Genomic DNA, 20,408 nt, shown 5'->3' with positions numbered 1-20,408 from the left:
CTTTGCAAAGTTCACAGTCCATTTGCCTTTAGTAAATTCACCCCTAACTGTCCTTGTAGCATTATAGTGTTATAAAACAATAGTTGAAGCTAGGTGTGCGCTTTTATCCCTGAAACAGACTCAGACTGACTGGTAACTGTAATAAATTAAGAATGTCAAGCATAGAAATATTTTGCTTTAATAAACTCTTTATTACAGGAAAAAAAAGAAAAGTACATAGTTATGCATAGCAAAATTACAGAATTTATTTGATCAGATGCAGCTGTGATAAAACAAAAAACCCCACTCACAAGAAACACAGCCACACACATGCAGAGAATGCCGAAGGATTAAAGAGATTAATGATGATACTGGAGTGTGTTTCAGAGCCCAAGTCAGGGTGTCTTGGCTCAGTATAGTGCAATAATGAGAACAGAACATCCTGGATATTTAATTAATAAATTTGGCTTTCTTTCTTCCATCTAACAGTGATGTCCGTGTTTTCCCTTGGAAAGGCTGCCGGAGCTGAATCCTCCTCCAATGTGGTGGTGCTGGCTGCTAGAACTTTGTCCTGAATGGCTGCTGACCACAGCTGAAAACAAACAAGCCAATGTTAATTTAATGTTAATGTTAATGCTAAAGTGTTAATAAACCCAGGACCCTGCATTCACTAGATTTGGTCTCTTACAGTACACAGAACATGGAATTACAATTATTTTAGTACATATAAACTGCTAAATACCTTTTTTCATTAGCAGTCTATAGCAGTCTTGTGACTTCTATCAGTGTCTGGTTAAAGCTTGTAGCGGGGGTTTTCATTCTCCCCTGACTGTCCTATGAGGCTGCATGACCCTTGACCCTTCGCCTGGACAGTGCTGATTGGCCCCGTGCTGATCACATGCACCCTCCCAATAAAAAAAAAAACCTCTCTAGCAATACACACCAAACTGCATGTGCAGCTTGCCCCCTAAGGCACTGCTCAATCAGGGGATGGTTTAGGAACTGTGGAAGAAGGGGAGGATCAGAGAAGACAGGATCAAACAGCCTTTCTACATAATGCAGAAGACTAACCCCTTAGGTTCCACAGTGAGTATAACAAGCATGCTTTACTGCATATACAGACTGATTTTACTGTTGTGGGTTTAAAGTCAACTAGATAAAAATACAGAATCTTTAAGGTGGGAACATATTAAGGGGGGCACACCTGTTTTGTAGTTGCTTCTATCTATTTTTTTTCTTAAACCAGGTTTAAATTATCCCCTGAGTACTTTAAAGGACTGAATCAAAATCAACTCTTCCTTGTCAGAATTCCATATGAATAGTATAATCTTATAAACATTCCATTCACCTTTATTATTATTATCCCATGGGGTTGATTTACTAAAACTGGTGCATGGTAGCCAATCAGCTTCTAACTTCAGCTTGTTCCGTAAAGCTTTGACAAAACAAAAAGGAAGCTGATGGTTTTCTGTGCAGAGATGCACCAGAATTTAGTGAATTAACCCCTGTGTGTTTTTACTCTAAGAACCTATATGCACATCCATTAATGCATAGCTCTCACACCTACTAAGGAGACCCAGGCAGCAACAGCAGGTTCAGTTTTTAGGAGAAAGAACCTTTGGAGTAGTGATAAGCTCAGGTGTGCTAAGGTCCTAGTCAGAACCCACATGATTGAGCCTGCAAAGAAACTGTCACTGTACTGGACCAAATTATAAGCGGGCAAGGCATTCTCTTCCCGGCAGCAGCAGCACATATACAATGGGCATGTATACGTGTAGCTGCGGGGTGGGGAATGCTTGGACAGCCTATGATTGGCCTGGTACAGTGACAGCTTCCTGGTGGACTGGTTCAGGTGGGTACATAGGATATGAACATGCTTGAGCTCATCACTACTTTGGAGCAGCCGCAGAAGCTTTATGGAAGTCTGGACGACCAAAAAAAGCCTCACTGAATTTCGTATTTAAATCTGGTCCATCAAAGCTATGAAATGTGGTCCCAATTTAACATAATCAAAGATTTAGGATCAACTATAACTTTTATTACTAATTCTACTTACAGATGCTAACAGATCCATTTCCTTCTCCAACCATCCTGTAAGAAAAATAGATATTATATTAACAGAGAACTAAATGTCAGTGTACAGATACATTCTCTTATTTATTTATACTCTTGTAATTATAACAGAAAAAAATCCATGATCATATGAATGTGTAAAGGAGCTGGGGCATTATTATTTTGCATTATTGTGACATTTTTTGTCATTATCTTGCTAAAGGAATATTTTACTTTTGCTCTTAATTTTACTTTTACTTTAATTTTACTTTTACTTTACTTTACTATACATTTGCTCTTACTTTTTAAAATATATGTTGGCAGGCATAAAACTGTTTATCAATATAAATAACGCCCTATACCTTAATGTACTTGTTTTGTTTTTTTTTCTTCTTATCTGAATGGCAGATCTACTCTAATCCAATCAAGTAAACAGCAGGATTGCCTTTTTGTTTTATGGATGTTCTAAGCAGAGGTTGGCAGACATGCAGCAAATTTTAGGAAAAAATAACAGCAAGTAATATACAGCAATCAGGCTACCTCTCATTTAGCAATGTCTATGCAACAGTTTTTCTGTGCACCTGTAATCTTGCATAAAAAATTTAGACAAATTTGCCCAGGACTGCAACAGATTTAGCAAATTAATATAAGACAGATTTCTGCTCCAAACAAATACCATAGAAAAGTGATGGCAGAAAAAGACCAGGTGGTCCATCGAGTCTGGACATTTTTTATATTTATTTTTTTTACCCTTTCTGTCTGAGTATAGATCAGTATTTGCTCTAAGCATTTTTAAATGTATTTAACATTGACTGACAACTACTCTTTTGGTAAAAAGTACTTTCTATGGTAAATTGTGAATGTTCTTCCTGATAGTTCAAAGTTGGCTTCATATTGAAAATACTGCCTCTGAACCCTATTTACACCCTTATTTATTTAATTTACCGGTTTCAACCATGTTTTAATGTTTTCTTTTTTCCTCCAGACTGTACATATTAGGTTCTGCAGTCTCTCCTGATATGTTTTATTACTTAGACTTTTTGCCATATTTCTTACGCTTGTCCCTGAACTTTTTCATTATTTTGTTCTATGTGTTGTATATATTACATATTTTGATAGAATAATGGTGTCCTTTTTTAGGCATCAATAATAATGTGTGCACTTGCCTGCCCTCTTCTCCTTCCAGCAGTTTCCTGTAGGTGGCAATCTCAATATCCAGAGCCAGTTTGACATTCATCAGTTCCTGGTATTCTCTCAGTTGGCGAGCCATGTCCTGCTTGGACTTCTGTAAAGCAGCTTCTAGCTCAGCCAGCTTATGCTTGGCATCTTTCACAGCAGCCTCGCCACGTTCCTCAGCTTCTGCTATGGAAGATTCCATCTTGGCACGCTGGATGACAAAAACACATAAGACATCGCAAAGTTAATATTCTTTCAAATGTGTTCTCTTTGCATACCCGATCATGTGTCAAAAAATAAATAACAGGATTTTTGCTTGCACATGGCACAGCATCATCTAATTTACTAAGCCAAGGGAATTGTAAACACATTATTATAAGAATGTACTAAAGCATGAAGCTAGGTGCAGTGATGGTAGTTGTTATAACCCTGTACCAAGCCTGTACTTATTCTATTTTTTAGATTCCCCTGCTCATGATGGGAGCTATGCAGTAAACACAATTCCCTCCACTTCATCCACTGCACCTGCAAAACAGCATGTTAACGGGTTGATTTGCTAAAGGAGTAGAGCATGTTCACTTTGCAAAATACAATTTCACTTCCATCATCCAATCATGTGCAAGTAAAAATGTTATTTTTTATATTTCTTGCATGTAATTGGGCATTCCCTTCAAAGTGGAATTTCACCACGTTCAAGGTCAAGGGAAAATTCCAATGAAAATGCAACTTCCCTTGCAAAGTGAACAACCTTTTGCCTTTAGTAAATCAAACCCCAGTGTGAACTGTAGCTTTAATAATCAGTGATGTACATATTAAATAGCATTTTTATATTCAGTAACTTTAGCATTGCATGCAAGTGTCTCTATAATGACTCTGTTAGCATCATATTATTTTAAGGTAAAACATACGTGCGAAAAAAAAAGATTGCATATACTTATCTTTTGGATGGTCCATTTCTTGAAAAGCAGCTGGTAACTGCTCACTGTTTTCTGCAAGTATTCACACATTTTCGGATGTGTGAATGACCTGCTCCCCTGCAGTGTATTGTGGTTTCTCCCACTTACTTAAACATCACTACAGGATGTGCAATCCAGTGGGAGTAATCACAGCAATCAGCGGGGGGATACAGGTATTTGATCTATCCAACCGGCCAAATACTTGCAGAGGATGGTAAACAGTGAAGTGGTGACTTTTTAATAAATTTGTTTTAGGAAAGGTTAATGTAATTTTAGTTTTACAGGCATGTTTTACATGTAAGTGACCCTGTGCTAATAGGATTGCTTAAAAGGCAAATGAAAATTAAATGTGTCCTCCAACAGGTATACATAGTATTTCTTAGTGCACATGCTCTGTACATAATATATAGCACATTACATGTGATAAAAAGCTAACACAATTCATATGTCATGTTTGCTTAATTTAATAGGTAAAATGTTATCACTGCTGCCCAATAAATTAACTATAACATAACTTTAATATAAAATATATTAGATATGCATGGATTGTATTTATTTCAGCGTATGACAATATGTTTTTACCTTGATGTCATGTCAAAGTTTAGTATATACCTCCTCCTACAGGATCAAACAGCAAATTGCAGGGAGCTTTCAATACTAGCTTTACCTAATATAGTATTTTAGCTTTTTGACAGCTATGTATTCTTTTCTGATTAGAGGTGTTTAATCAAATTCTACATTATATCCATGAATGTGAAAATACAATTCATAGTACATGGAAAGGTTATATATAGCAAGGTTGATTAATTAACCCATCCATTTAGGACAGTTAAGTTAGGACAAAAAGAAAAAAAAAACTACAGCGACAGCTTCACATTTAAGTTGGCAGGTAATTCCTTCGTAACCCCATCAGTGAGCAAATAAATTATATCTATGGGCTGATTATTGCATGTACATTCTTATAGCATTTGCTAGCAATGGCTCTTAATCGAGACAATTAATTATTTTTCCATGCTCTTAAATTGGCTAGTAAATATATTCAAAACCCAATCACAAAAATATCATGCAAGCTTTAATCCTGTTTATCCAATCTTTAAAGGTTGTTTCTTTTTTATATCTGCTGTTTTCCTTAAGGTGGTTGTAATCCCAGCTAATTCTTCCACATCGAAATGATAGGACACGCCGCCAACCATTAATTTATACAGGAAGTACATTCAGCAAAAAGTAATCAATACCTTTGCTAATTAATACACCTGAGGTCATGTGCCTTTTTTCTCTTCTCACTTCAGCATGGCCTTGGTTGGGGACGGGGCACATGTCCTAATGACAATGCTTCAGAGCCTTGACTGACAGGTGGTTACGTGTCCTGATGAGAGATCCTTGGCCTGCAGAGGGGGGAAAGCTGAGGCACTGTCACCATGACATGTGACCCATTCTGGCTTAGCCTCAACCCGGGCTATAGATTTGGGGGGGTTGTTAGTTGTTATTACTGATTCTTCAATTACAATGAAGGTCCTTGTTCAGACACTTCCTATTATGGGGATGACAACTGTCTTCCAGTTGTGCTCTTGCACTATCGCCCTGTCACTGCCACCCCAGATGGAGACTACAAGTGGCCATGCTGACACACAGGGGTTTATTTACTAAAGCTGGAGAGTGCTAAATCTGGTGCAGCTCTGAATAGAATCTAATCAGCTTACAGGTTTTATTGCCAAAGCTTAATTGAACAAGCTCAGGTTAGAAGCTGATTGGCTACCATGTACAGATGCACCAGATTCTGAGTGCATCAGTTTTAGTTAATCCACACCACGCTGTTTTGGCATGCTCTAGTGTTATCACATTTAAAAAGCCAGTCGGTGTGTAGCTGACTCTGTAATAAGGACATGTAGACAGGAAGTTTATCACAGTAATATTAAAAAGGTTTATCACTCTATTTTGTTCATTTTAAACAACAACTCCAGGCAATATGTGAACTGGATGAGTGAACTAATTCTGCCCAGCATATGTGCCTCTGTACTAAAGTTTAAAAATGCTCAATGCAACTTACTATGAGTTCTGTGTAATCAATGGCAGGCAGACTCAAAAGAGCACCACACAGGGGCAATGGGAGTGTATGTCCTGAAGCCTAGCCTATGTAACTTGCTCTCTGTTTCCTGTGTCACCAATCACATTCTAACTGCCAAGGCAGGCTTGAATCCTATTAATGGCACTGAGAGATACCTCTGTAGCTCTCTGTATGTGGGAAGCAGCAGTGGATCTGCAATTGAGTGTGCTAAGGAACTGCTCTTCTGTATATTACAGTGGGAATACAGACAAAAGTACGAGGAGTATAGCGATGCAATGCCTGGATGAAAAATGGAAGATGTGAACAGATAGGCTGAGCTCTCTGTATGTTGCCCATTGTTTTATTTTCCATTTTTTTACTGAAGTGTATACCTTTAAACCAGGTAAGAGGAAAATATTGGGACTAGAACCTAAACTGTAACTATGATGAAGATTGCAGACAGACATGTATTTACTCAAATGAGACAATTACATCTAATAGCACATTTTTCACATATCATAGTGAAGTCTCACAGTGAGTGTGAATTGAAACAAAGGTGTATGCCTGACAAGGTAAATTAACGTAACTTTGTGAGTAATGTAAAATCATCACTTTTTACAAGCTCTCCCATGCCTCACCCAGCATCTGAACCTGTTCCACCTCTACTCTGTTATTGTGCTTATTATCTCAAATAAAAGGGGATATCAAAGAGCTTTCCACTTCTGCTGTTTAAGCTTTTCATATTAAAAAGAACCTGTATCAACTGGGCTTATGCTAGATTTTGAACATTCAATTTTAAATCATTATAATTGTCTAGATTACCTATGAAAGATTTATATTTACTCCCGATAAATAATATAAAAATTTCTATGAAGGTAAATAGGACTCTCTATCATGAGAAAAAATTAGTTTGAGATGGCAACGCCTTAATGTCTTTGCAAAAGGGCCCCAAAACACAGATTTGCACCCTTGCTTGCAGTAATATTGATAACATGCTACCTACACATTTATAATAGTTTAAGTTTTGATATTCAGACTCTAACATAAACTCAAAAATGTAGATTTAGCTATTAAACTGAGCTGGCAAGAACTTCTGAAAAACATTACAAAATTATGAAGTTGTGAAATGAGCAACTGCCCCTGAGTAAATGAATGACAGATTACATAGTTAAAATGACAGTTTTCTATGGTGAAATATACCAAAATGGCAACCTTTCCTAATATAAAGAACGTAAAGCGTTAAAGAGATGTCCCTTACCAATATACAGCTTCATCAAATTCTGCTTAGCTGCTTACTCATACTTACAAATAATTCAATCTTCTGGACTCAATAATGCAATGTCATTACTGAATCCAGAACTTTACAAACATCAAACTTTTATAAAAGTATTTTTTGATTACATTTCTATAGTATTATTTCTTCAAATAAATGATCCTGCCATTATACAATAATGCTTATGTACACCATCATTGTATTATGTACTTGAAATCCTTAAAATCTGAAAAAAGTTGTTTTAGGGTAAACATACCCTTGAAATCATAAATTACCCATCTATATAATTAAGAAATGTTTTAAAAGAAACTACATGTGTTTTAGGTAATATTACCTGTGATTTGACACTCTCGATTTCACCCTTTAGTCTCTGGATCAGACGGGTGAGTTCAGTGATTTCATGCTTGGTATTACGCAGATCGTCCCCATGTTTTCCTGCTGTCAAACGTAACTCTTCATACTGAAAGAGAATTTTGTTAGGTTGGGAAGATTAATGTAGAAAGATTTAGTTAGGAAGGTACCAAAACAAAGAAAGCACAGAGTTCTAGATCTGCAGATTCTCAAGGACATTTCAGCATAAGATGCTGCTTCAGTTTTTATGGAGTCCTAAATTATTTAGGACAATAAAAATACTAACCTTAAAGAAGAACAGGTAAAATAATGATGTATTGTTAATAGCAGTTTGTTGAAGTTCATACTATATGTAATATGCAACAAAATAATATAGCTCTTGGGTGTAGGCCACACACTAGTGTCAAGATACCCCCACTGCTGCCTTTGTTCCTTTTTTCCATTACAGTTCTGACTGGCACATGAGGGTATAAGCACCAACTGGAGGAGATTATTGCCAAACTTTGGGAGGTAACTATTTAAACAGCTGGGGTGTACCTGGAACCCACTATATAGTCAAATGTTTGGACACCTGACCATCATACCGATATGAACTTGTTGGGCATTCCATTCCAAAATGATGGAGATTTTTGCACATCTCTTTCCCTCTTCTTCCATCTCTTTGCACTTTAACAGCCCCCATAGCCCTCTATTCTCTCTATTCTTTTGAGTAGAATTTGGGTTTGTGTGTAAGGAAATTTGTGCCCATTTAGCAATAAAATTGTCAATTAGCTTCCCAATTCATCCCAAATGTGCTTAGTAGGGTATTGTGCAAGACAATAAAGCTGCTTCCTACCAATGTTGTCAAACCATATCTTTATGGACCTGACTTTGCTTAAAGGGGCACAGTCATGGTGGAACAGAAAAGGGCCTTGTTCTTGCATGCTGTAGCATTAACTGTACCCTTAACTGGAAACACCTGATCTCAGTAATTAGGAAGGGTGTCAACACACTTTTGTCCATGTAAGAGTAAGGGTGTATGGGAAAAAAAGTAATTATCAGCTGGTTCAACAGTTTATAAGCTAGCAAAAAAATGGTGTACAGAGATGGGGCAATTAACAACAAACAGGTTTCTAAGGAGACTTTATTATGACATGTTGAAAAAGCATTGAAGGAGCTCAATAACTTTTCACTTTAGTTTTCAGATGCCATTTACTGTTAGGACAAATAATTGTAAGAAAAAGAATTTCACCTATTGAGCAGTATATGTTGTAACTCACTCTAGTAGTTGTGAGGCTCCAACATCGTATTTATGAACCATAATTACTGTTACTTATATCATTTGTATACAACCCTAGTCTGTGCCAGAATGTAAGTGCTTAGCTAATGTATTACATCAGCGTTTGTCATCCTGACAGTTCAAAAAATGGTTGTCTGTTCAAACAGTGATGGAGGAAAATGCTGTGATTCACTGGATGTTACTAATGCCGCCTTGATGACACAGCAGTCTGAAGAGGTTATGGGAGAATGAGAAAAGAAATAGAAATAGCTTTCATCATGAATACAGCTATTCCAGTACTGCTGATAACAGTACAGTGATAACAAATAACAGACAATGAATTATGGGAAATCTGCTGATTCTGACGGAGGTAAATAATGTTAACATCTAAAGTTACAAGTTCTTGTGTCTTGGAGCTTATTCACTAGAAATTGGTACAATTCAGATTAAATAAGTAGCGATGCATATTCTTTTAAACAAGGCTCTTTCTGTTTACTTTGATACAAACCAATAATTCATCATCAGATAAATTAAACTGATAGAGAAAATTATCAACAAATAGCAAAGTGTATGGCCATCACAATGTGTGGTGTTGGGACGCCCTAATTACATGTTGGAGTGACACTTACCCTTGACTGGTACATTGCTTCAGCCTCAGCTCTGCTTCTGTTGGCGATCTCCTCATACTGAGCTTTGACCTCAGCAATGATGCTATCCATGTCAAGATCTCTACTGTTGTCCATGGACACAATCACTGAGACATCTGAGATCTGAGCCTGGAGCTGAGCAATTTCCTAAAGAAAAACAGGGAGATGAAAAATATCTTAAAGAAGTACTCTGCTGAGTTCTATTTTTTTATTACTTTATGATATAGGCTGGGTTCACACTTGTGCGATGACAGACATTGCATGTAATTCGTACCGCATTGCTGTGCAGATCACATGCAATGTCTGTGCGATGCGATTTCAGCCATACAAACTGTTGGATTGCAAAAAATTGGATTGCATTTGCGCCAAAATAGTGCAAAACCCTTTTTTTTGGGTCCGCACTGGAATTGGATTGCATGGGTGTTCACACCTATGCAACCCGATTCCTGCACCATTGGACAGTTCACACTGCGATCTGCAAACTGATCTTGGGGTGTCAATAACTTTGTGTTGACTGGAATCACGCTAGTTCCCGCATCACAATAGTGTGAACCCAGGCTAAATCTTGGAAATGTACTGTATAACTGACCAGGGGAACCTAAAAATAAACCCCATAACCCCTAACAGTTTACTCTTAATCTAACACAAACTTAATCCCAAATTAATTTATATTATATATATATATATATATATATATATATATAACATTTGCTTCACTGTTCCCAGTGAAATCTTATAAAGTAAAAAAGTAACTCCTCTTTTGTTGAGAAAAAGAAAATTCCCCTCTCTGGGGTATCTATGTACATTACAAGGATTTTAACAAACTTTGTTGCAGAATCCTACCTTTTATTATTCTGAAGAAATCCCTGTGTGTTTCTCTGTGCCCATGGGCTAAGTGAGTCTAATGGGAGTGGTTTCTTAATTTCTTAATTATCAATCAGCTACTGCACCTACAGGGCTTTAATGAGGAAAATTGCAGGGTCTGCATCCCTTTAGACATGTTCTTATTCAAAGTATCTCACCAAAAATTGCATTTTTGTTGCAGGGGATGGCTGAAATCTGACTTGTATCTTAGTGCAGACTTCTGGGAAAATCAGTGAGCCAATCACGCAAGCAGGAAATGACAAATTTAGGGGGCATTCTGTACACATTATGTTTACAGAACACCTCCAGGTTGCCATATCACATTTTACAGAAAATTACAGAGCTGCAGATTGAAAAGGAAAGGTAATTTTTTAATAACATGCAATTACAATATGATTTGTGTTGCAATTGTATAAGCTATATTATTTTTTTTTATTTGCTATTTTTTCCCATGAAAGTGGAGTTACCCTTTAAGTACAGCACAGGCTCATGAATTGATTCAATGCTGGGTATAACTATAGGAGATCAAAAATTTACCGCATCAAAGAGTGCGCGCAGGAAGTTGATCTCATCAGTGAGGGAGTCCACTTTAGATTGCAGTTCTGCCTTATTGATGAAAGCAGCATCAACATCCTACAAGGTAAATAATACAGATGGTTAAAATCTTTTTTTTGCTCTTTACGGTAGCATAATGTTTAGATCTTGTCTGTACATACCCTCTTAAGTCCAACAAACTCATTTTCTGCAGCTGTGCGCCTGTTGATCTCTTCTTCATACCTGTTGAGTGAGACACAACAAGTATTTTGTACAAAACTCTTTTCGCTATTAGGCAAAAATGCATTTAAATTACACAACAAACATGATAGGATGCCATTCCTAGCATTGCTGGTTGGTAAACAAAGCATATCTGACAATCTTTTTCTTTTTTTTTTTTTCTCAACCAGACAATGTTTTTTAGCATGTACATGTATGCTAGCGGATGTTAATAAAATGATCAAGAATGTTTATTGACCGCAAGGCCAAATGCTGCAATGGGGTCATAGTTTTCAGTTTGATCTAATCAGTGCTTATTAAAAAAAAAAAGAGCACATGAGAAACAAAGCAGCCTTCAAATATAGCAACTTTTTCTGCCATACTTTATAATCAGAGCCAGATTCCTGCATAGCTAATACAAGCAGGTCATGGCATAGAGTGGCATGGCTGCCAGAGGCAGCAAATGGCACATTGCATCATGTTACTGACTGGGTGTTTAGCAGAATAAGGCAATGGTTTGAACTACTGTCGCTTTCAGCTTCCCTGCTCCTAGCCAGGGGCGTAACTACAAGGGTTGCAGGGGTTGCAATCGCTACCGGGCCCCATGCTCCAGGGGGCCTATGTGGCTCCCCTGTACACCTGGATAGGAGGGGCGGTGGGGGCAGCATGTAGAGAAATCACTGTCCTCCTTTTTCCTCCTGTAACTGCAGCAGGAAAATTAGGAGATTGGTTCCTCTGTATGCTGCCCCCGCCACTCCTCCTATCTAGTTCACTTGTGTCCTGCTGTCCGGGGGGCCCTTCATGGTTTCTTGCACGGGGGCCCTGAAGGTTCTAGTTACGCCTCTGCTCCTAGCCTTAGCGTACAGAGTATGATTCCGATATCTGATCCTGTTAGTCTACTACTAAGGCTAGCTAGCCAATGGAGGTGCCATAGTAGGATGTAAAACAGTTGGCCTTAGGTTAAAGAAAGTATAAACCCAGTGCTGTTCATAGTCAATGCTTGACTGTTTGCCTGTAATTTAACATATAAATAGGTAAATGTTTTATCATAATCACAACCCCAGGCTTCTTACTTCTTCTTGAATTCCTCAACTGCATCTTCCATGTTTCTTCTTTCTGCCTCCAGACGAGCTCTCTCACTTCCAAGGTGCTCCAGCTGTTTCCTAAGGTTACTGATGTAAGCTTCAAACAGGGGCTCAATATGGCTCTTGGCAGGTTTCTTCTCTTGCAAAAGTGCCCACTTAGTCTCCAGCATCTTATTCTGTTGCTCTAAGAATCTTACCTGTCATAGATGGAAATCAGTAATTAATAATTCACTTTGTGCACAATCAAGCTGCTTCTATATAGGATTTGATGTTTTCCATGGGTGGCGCAATAATTTAGGCATGGCTTATGTAATAATTTAGGGTTTCCCTTGAAACCTAAATCCATCACCATTTTAAGTTTGAATTGTAATATATATATATATATATATACAGTGTTTGTGTGTGTGTGTATATATACATACACACACAGACACACAATATATATATACACACACAGACACACAATATATATACATATATATATATATATATATATATATATATATATATATATATATATATGTATATGTATGTATATATATATATATATATATATATATATATATATATTGTGTGTATAAATTTATATATATATATATATATATATATATATATATATGTATATAGTAATATTTTGGAGTTGTATAGCACAAGGAATGGTTGTCAGGTTTTTTATTGGTGTCCCTTTGCGGAAATTTACCTTTCTGAGAGTAAATCATTCTATAGAGAGGGGAAATCCCCTTGTTTGTCTCCAGAATAGATGTACTCATTGGAGAATTTCTCCTGCGTTCCTGATCCATTAGTCACCGGGGCATATAGAGGGGGTAGGTCTGCCAAGCAGATATGTAAGCAGCAATACATATCTGAGAGAGATTTTAACACTTCTCATATTTATCCAAAATTAAAAAAGATATATTACTTTGGTATGGTATAATGTTATTAGACTTAGTGAACCATCACTATTACTTGTCTTGTTTTCTTAAGTTTGTTCAAGTTTTCAGGTATTTATTACAAAAGAAATGTTGACAATTTGTTGCCATGGCAGAAACCTAGTCAAATAAAAAGTTTTGTATGAGCATTTCATTAGGTAGGTAAAGTAACTGTGCCACTTCACCTTCCTAACTTGTGTACCTTTTTCTATTGGTAACAAGGAATATAGGCATGATAATGCTATTAATGTTTTATCTATGTAAATACATGCTTTGAATGAACATCAGCATGAATCCCTGTTACCTTTATATTAACTTTGTCACTCAGTCACCCAGTTTACATGGTAGAGAAATACTTGGAGAATACAGCCTAAAAATTCTCTGGGAACTAGAGATGCCACTGTGTCATCGCCAATGCTTCATAACTGCACTAAATTAATGCTAACTGATAAATTGCCTATTGTTGCACAGAAATAAAGTGCACAATTATGCAGCCAGCAAAGCTGGTATAGTACTAGGTCAGTCACTCATTAAGTAGAAAGCAAGGTTAAGAATTGTAGTCTTTGAGCCTTTGAGATAGTTGATCTATAACTATTTATTATAATATGTGGTGGAGATATAATATATTCTGACATGTTTCAGCTTAGCATCTAATTACTCCAAGCCAAAAGCAGAATATATGGTGTAGATTTATTAAAACTGGTGCACTTCAAATCTAGTGCAGCTCTGCATGGTAGCCACTAATGTCAGTTTGTTCAATTATTCTTTGGCAATAAAACCTGGAAGCTGATTGGTTTCTGTGCAGAGTTTAACTAGATTTTTCACTCTCCAATTTTAGTAACTAACCCCTATAACACAGCAAACTTTGACCTACTGTCAATTTAATCAGTTTACAGATCCTTTAGCTGTTGCAGTGAAGGCAATCTGCTTTACATGACATTTGGACAATTGTGGTGTACTACATACAATACATATCTTACCTTATCTATGAAAGAAGCAAACTTGTTATTCAGTCCTTTAATTTGGTCTTTTTCGTCAATTCTGACTTTCTGGATGTTGGGATCAATTTCCAAATTGAGAGGGGCCAGTAGACTTTGGTTGACGGTAACTGGTGTGATACCAGCAGAGCAAAATGATCCACTAAATCCATAGCTAGCAGAGCTCAGTCCATGTCCAATTCCAGCAAAACTATATCCATGCCCAGCCTTCAATCCAGATGACAACTTATGCCCACTGGATACGACACTGTAGACACTTTTGCTGCTATATGAAGGGACTACCTTGTGGCCAACGGAAACTTTCTTAGTAGTGATGGAGCCAATGCTGTGCTTGCTCATAGCTGGTAAGCAAGCTGAGGAAGAGGTGAAGTTTCTGTGTCCGTAGCTGCTATGTCCGGAGTGGTGAGACATCTTTGAAGAGCTAATTGGGATGTGAGACCTTAAGAGTACAGAAGAAGCTACAAGTCGGTCCCTCTGAATCCAGTGGTGAAAATCTCCCATTTTATATAGTCACTGCATATGGGCCTGGTTACTTTAATGTGCACTAAGACCCTGTAATTGCAACTTGTGAGCTTCAAATTTGGCATTTTTACATTCCCATCATTTTGATTTAATGAAATTTAATAGAACAGTTAAATAAAACACACCTAGAATATTCGTAAAGATGAAAAGCCCTTAATGCTGATGACTTTTCTCTGTAATAGAGCACACCTCATTTTCTGCAAATTCACAGTTGTGAGTGTCATTATTTAAATAGGGGTCAGCTTGTAAAGTGCTTTTATGGGTCTGTAGTTCTTAGTTTGTCATACAGTGTCACATCAGCACTGGCTTCTCTTTACTGGGTGCCTTCTTTATTTTATATCTTCATAAAATGTCTGGTGAGAGAAACAAAGTATTAATGTCAAACTAATTAGGCACTTTTTATGAAGTTCTCAAATTAGTATTAAGTCCTTGTCTCTAAATTTCTTTTTTTTTCTAACTTGTAGAGGCATGTTTATTGCGTCACAAACTAATTCAAATACAGATGATAAAAGGTTTACAAAATGATGAATTTTTCAGATGAAATCATAAGGTAACATTTACTTTCTTACCTTTCTACTCCTACCTGAGTCACATCTCCTTGAGGTCACTGCTCTGTTCCCTCACAGGTGGACCCCAGCTTCTAAACATTCTCTGAAGTATTTGAGTTCTCTGTGATCTGAAACAAACAGTGGACATGATTTATAAAATTGCAATTGTTCTGTTACACTATGAATTGAATTACTACAAGAGAAAAGAATATTTCGTTTGGATTGCTAAAGTTCACTCTGTGAAGTGAATGTTCACTTAAGCCTTGTTCACACTTGCTCAAAATACTGACGCTTAACAATCGCACCTATAGTGTTAGGCTGGCCATACACTATACAATTTTCTTGATCAATTTTCCTTTAGATTTACCAAAACCATATAATATGAGGTCAAACTTAAATACTTTAAATTTGTATGGAATCAGGCAGGCCCTTGCACTTCACAGTTTAAGGTAAATCTAAAGGAAATTGAACAAGAAAATTGTATAGTGTATGGTCAGCCTAAATGCAAGTTGTTCTTTAACCACTTCTTGACCAGAAGGTTTTCCCCCTTAATGACCAGGTCATTTTTTGCGATTCGGCACTGCGTTACTTTAACTGACAATTGCGCGTTTGTGCGACGCTGTACCCAAATAAAATCGATGTCCTTTTTTTCCCACAAATAGAGCTTTCTTTTGGTGGTATTTGATCACCTCTGCAATTTTTTTTTTTTGCTCTATAAACAAACAAAGAGTGACAATTCTGAAAAAAAAAACAATATTTTTTACTTTCTGCTATATAACATTCCCAATAAAAAAAATAAAAAATCAAAATTTTTCATCATTTTCAGCCAATTTGTATTGTGCTACATATTTTTGGTAAAAAAAGATTGATGTCATTTTTATTTATTTTATTTTTTACTAGTAATGGCGGCGATCAGCGATTTTTAGCTGGACTGCGACATTGCAGCGGAATGATCGAACACCTAACTGACATTTTTTACACTTTTGGGGGGACCAGTGACATTAATACAGTAATTAGTACTTAAAAATATGGACTGTTACTCGACTAATGACGCTGGCAGGGAAGGGGTTAACACCAAGGGCGATCAAAGGGTTGAATGTGTCTCTATGAAGTGCTTTCTAACTGTTTGGGGGATGGACTTATGCAATGAACACAGGGACCTGTATTCTTAAATAGGAGGAACACAGGAGCCCTGTGTTCATTGCTGACAGAACAGTGGTCTGCCGTGTTTACAACGGCAGACCGCTGTTCTGTCTCCACGGGGGAACAATCGCAGGTGCCTGGCCGCAATTGCGGCTGCTGGACGCTAAGATCAGCTTCCCCTGTGGCGAATGGGGTACAGTTACGTAGTTTTGTGGGACAGAGCCAACTTGCCGCAGTATATTTACTGCTGGCGGTCGGCAAGTGGTTACGTTTGGCGCTTGTTTAATGGGTGTTAAAAACGTTCACCCTAAATGCCCTATGCGCATTTGACACGTGTTAAAGGCACATTAAAAACGCACCCCAGATTCCTTTTCTTTTTTTGGGGCTGTGGTGAACAAGGACTAACGCGTCCTAAATGATTCACAAAAAGTGAAGCAAATGCGTTTATGGTGCATTACCATAGACTTGAATGGAAGGAGCTGAGATGCTTCAACTCCTACAAGCTCCACATAAAGCTTCATTTTTGAAGCACAGCAACATGACGCAACATACACATTTTACTTTTTGATAATGAGAACTGTACTGTGTGCTGTATCAATTGCAGACTGCTTTTCTAGAAGTTTGAGGAGAGGTAAAAATGCTCCTCCTGCTTTTAATGCCAGTGTGAACAGGGCCTTGATGAATAATATGAAGCTATGTCCACGTTATTCATTCAGACTGGGTTCATGACTTGATCTTAAGTCTGGGTTCATGACTTGACATTAGGGCTGGGTTCATGACTTGACATTCAGGCTGGGTTCATGACAGGAGAATATGACTGGCTCCCAAAGGAGCCCATTCACACAGCTCTGGGGTGGCCACGGTCCGCATTTGTAAAGGGTCCTGTGCGTCTTTGGTTCAGAATCAGGTATGAATTCAGGTAGAAATTCGGACCTGATTCACACCTGAATCGGTGAACAGGGACGCACCGGACTCCCTGCTGTGAACAGCGGCCTCAAACAAAACCACCGACCACCCTGCTGTAGTCACAGCATATGTGAATCCAGCCTCAAACAAACAAAAAAAAATGCTTGTTTTTTTTTTTTTTTTTAAATTCCCTTGTATTTGATTCGATATTTACAATTAGAATAGCTTCAAACAGAGTTCCAGTAGTTTTTTTGTTTATTAAAAGTCAGCAGCTACAAAAATTGTAGCTGCTGACTTTTAATAAATAGCCACTCACCTGTCCCACCATCCAGCGGTGTACTCACCCCAGCCATGTTTGCCCCGTGTCCTCCCTCCGCGGCGCCGGCATCTCTACTATGGGCACCCGGCCGTGACAGCTTCCGGCTTCACAGCCGGGTGCCCACTGCGCATGTGCGAGTGGGGCTTCGCTCTGTGAATGGTCCTGAAGTTATCTAGGACCTGTCATGTGTCCTAAAAGACTTCGGGAAGGGGAATTCCTGCTTCTGATCACCTAAGGTGACCTGAACAAAAGTGGGAGCGGGTACCTGTCAAAATCAGGTACCTACTCCCCTCCCCTCTCCAAAAGCTCTGTTTTACAAACAGGAGCCAAGGAGGAGGCCTTAAAGCGGAAGTTACACTTTTGGATGGAACTCTGCTTTGACAACTTCACTTTATCAAGGGCCTATTTACACTGTTGCAGTCTGGTCTGCTAGTATATATGGGCTGGCAGTGTGCTAGACCATAAAAAAACTGCACATGTACCATTTTTTGAAAAGCAGTTCACTGCAATGTATGGCAGTGGGTTATTTTGCATTGTGATGAGCTGAACGCAGTTGTGTTGTCATTGTGCTATGGGGTGCCATTAAGAATGATTAACCACTTGCTGCCATTAGGGCGTAACTGTACGTCCTGGGGATTAAGTGGTAACACTGGGGTCATGGCCGCAGCTGCAGTCATTACCCTGGTATCTTTTTTAAGTGCAGGCGATGCTCTTTAATGTAAAAGTATATAGCCACTAGATGACTTTTGTATGCAGCGAAAAGGTGGTCCTGGTCCACTGGAGAGCCAGGGACTGAGAATGGCGGTTCCGCCAGCTGATCATACAAATGAGGGAGGAACTTCAGCTCCCTAATCATTTCTATGGTCTATGAAACCGGAAGCTATCAGGATATTGTCTCTTAAAGTTTTTGTTTGTTGTAAAAACCTGTTACCAGCTCATAACAGCATACGATCGAACATTCTTGGTTTTACCAGATGCTTTGGAGGCCAGAAGAGAAATATGGGGTCTAATAGACCCCAGATCTCTCCATAAAGAGAACCTGTCATGACCCAAGCTATTACAAGGAATGTTGATAATCCCTTGTGATAGCCAAAAAAGTTGATCCCACCAAAAAATTAAAGTTACAGTGTAAAAAAAATAATAAAATAAAAGATGTTTAAAGTGCTCTGTCCCACTGTGCTCATACACAAATGCGAATGTGCACGTAAGTCTCGCATGCATTTGTAAATGGCGACCGCACCATACATGTGAGCTATTGCCACGAATAGAGCAATTATTCTAGCACCAGACCTCCTGTGTAAATCTAAAATGGTAACCTAACCTGTAAAGCCTTTTAAAGCATTGGCCATGGACATTTTTAAATATTGTAGTTTGTCGCCATTCCACAGGCATAGGCAATTATAACGTTTGAGAAGTTAAGTATCTATTTACTCAGTGTAACATCATCTTTTATGTTACATCTTGTTTTATGCCCAAAAATGGGTATTATATTGTGTTTCTGTGCATTAAAATTCATTAACTGAAAGACAGCTACAGCGCGGACCTTACCATGTGATCAGCTCTCAGCCTATGACAGCTGATCACGTGATGTAAACCGCAGCCAGAGAAAAAAAAAAAAGGAGATCGCCGCTGCTGTCAGAGGGACATTGGTCCCAAAGAGGAGAGGAGCATCTATGCCCACCAGTGACTCCTACCAGTGCTCATGAGCGGCACCTAACAGTGCGCATCAGTGCCACCTATCAGTGCCCACCAGTGCAACCTATCAGTGCCAATCAGTGCTCCATCATCAGTGCTACCCATCAGTGTCACCTACCAGGGCCTATCATTGCCCATCAGTGCCACCCATCAGTGCCACCTATTAGTGCCCGTCAGTGCCCATAAGTGCCACCTATCAGTGTCACCTATTAGTTTCATTCAGTGCCACCCATCAGTGCCCATCGGTGCCACCCATCAATGCCCACCAGTGCCGCCTTATCAGTGCCCATCAGTGCTGCCTTATCAGTGCCCATCAGTGTCGCCTATCGGTGCCCATCAGTGCAGCCTATCAGTGCCCATCAGTGCAGTCTATCAGTGCCACCTCATCAGCGCACATCAATAAAGGACAAAAATTACCTGTTAGCAAAATTTTATAACAAACTATAAAAAAAGGTTTGGTTGTTTTTTCAAAATTTTCGTATTTTTAAAAAAATTAATACCCCAGTAGGGATTAAATACCACCAAAAGAAAGCTCTATTTGTTTGGAAAAAAATGATAAAAATTTCATATGGGTACAGTGTTGCATGACCGCACAATTTTCATTCAAAGTGAAAAAGAGTTGAAAGCTTAGAATTGACCAGGGCAGGAAGGGGGTTTAAGTGGCCAGTAGGCAAGTGGTTAAAGTGTATTTTTCCAAAAACATTGCATTTGAAAACCACTGTACAAATATTGGGTGACAATAAAATTTGCAACAACCAACATTTTTTTTCTCCCAGGCCTTGGCTCTCAGAAAACATATAATGTTTGGGGGTTCTACGTAATTATCTGTTAACCACTTCAGCTCCGGAAGGTTTTATCCCCTTAATGACCAGGCCATTTTTTGCGATTCATGGTGGTATTTAATTACCTC

The 20,408-nt window shown here is 38.3% G+C and overlaps 1 protein-coding gene across 1 annotated transcript in view; it reads right to left on the bottom strand.

Moving 5' to 3' along the window:
• Positions 1-214: 214 nt before the first annotated feature.
• Positions 215-20,408, bottom strand: part of LOC309548209 (uncharacterized protein) — a gene marked incomplete at its 5' end in the record, with an annotated part of 35,618 nt that continues 15,424 nt past the window's right edge. The window contains 9 exons of the mRNA XM_082248163.1: positions 215-571; positions 2,036-2,070; positions 3,198-3,418; positions 7,815-7,940; positions 9,719-9,883; positions 11,138-11,233; positions 11,317-11,377; positions 12,427-12,635; positions 14,348-14,786. Of these exons, the coding sequence (XP_082104289.1) occupies positions 462-571; positions 2,036-2,070; positions 3,198-3,418; positions 7,815-7,940; positions 9,719-9,883; positions 11,138-11,233; positions 11,317-11,377; positions 12,427-12,635; positions 14,348-14,786 (1,462 nt within the window). The 3' untranslated portion in view covers positions 215-461. The remainder of the gene's footprint in view (positions 572-2,035; positions 2,071-3,197; positions 3,419-7,814; positions 7,941-9,718; positions 9,884-11,137; positions 11,234-11,316; positions 11,378-12,426; positions 12,636-14,347; positions 14,787-20,408) is intronic.

This window comes from Pelophylax lessonae (assembly GCF_965119305.1).
Source record: "Pelophylax lessonae genome assembly, chromosome: 2".
Taxonomy (NCBI): Eukaryota; Metazoa; Chordata; class Amphibia; order Anura; family Ranidae; genus Pelophylax; species Pelophylax lessonae.
Note: the sequence above shows the minus strand (reverse complement) of the source record. Positions and strands in the feature narration are given on the sequence as shown.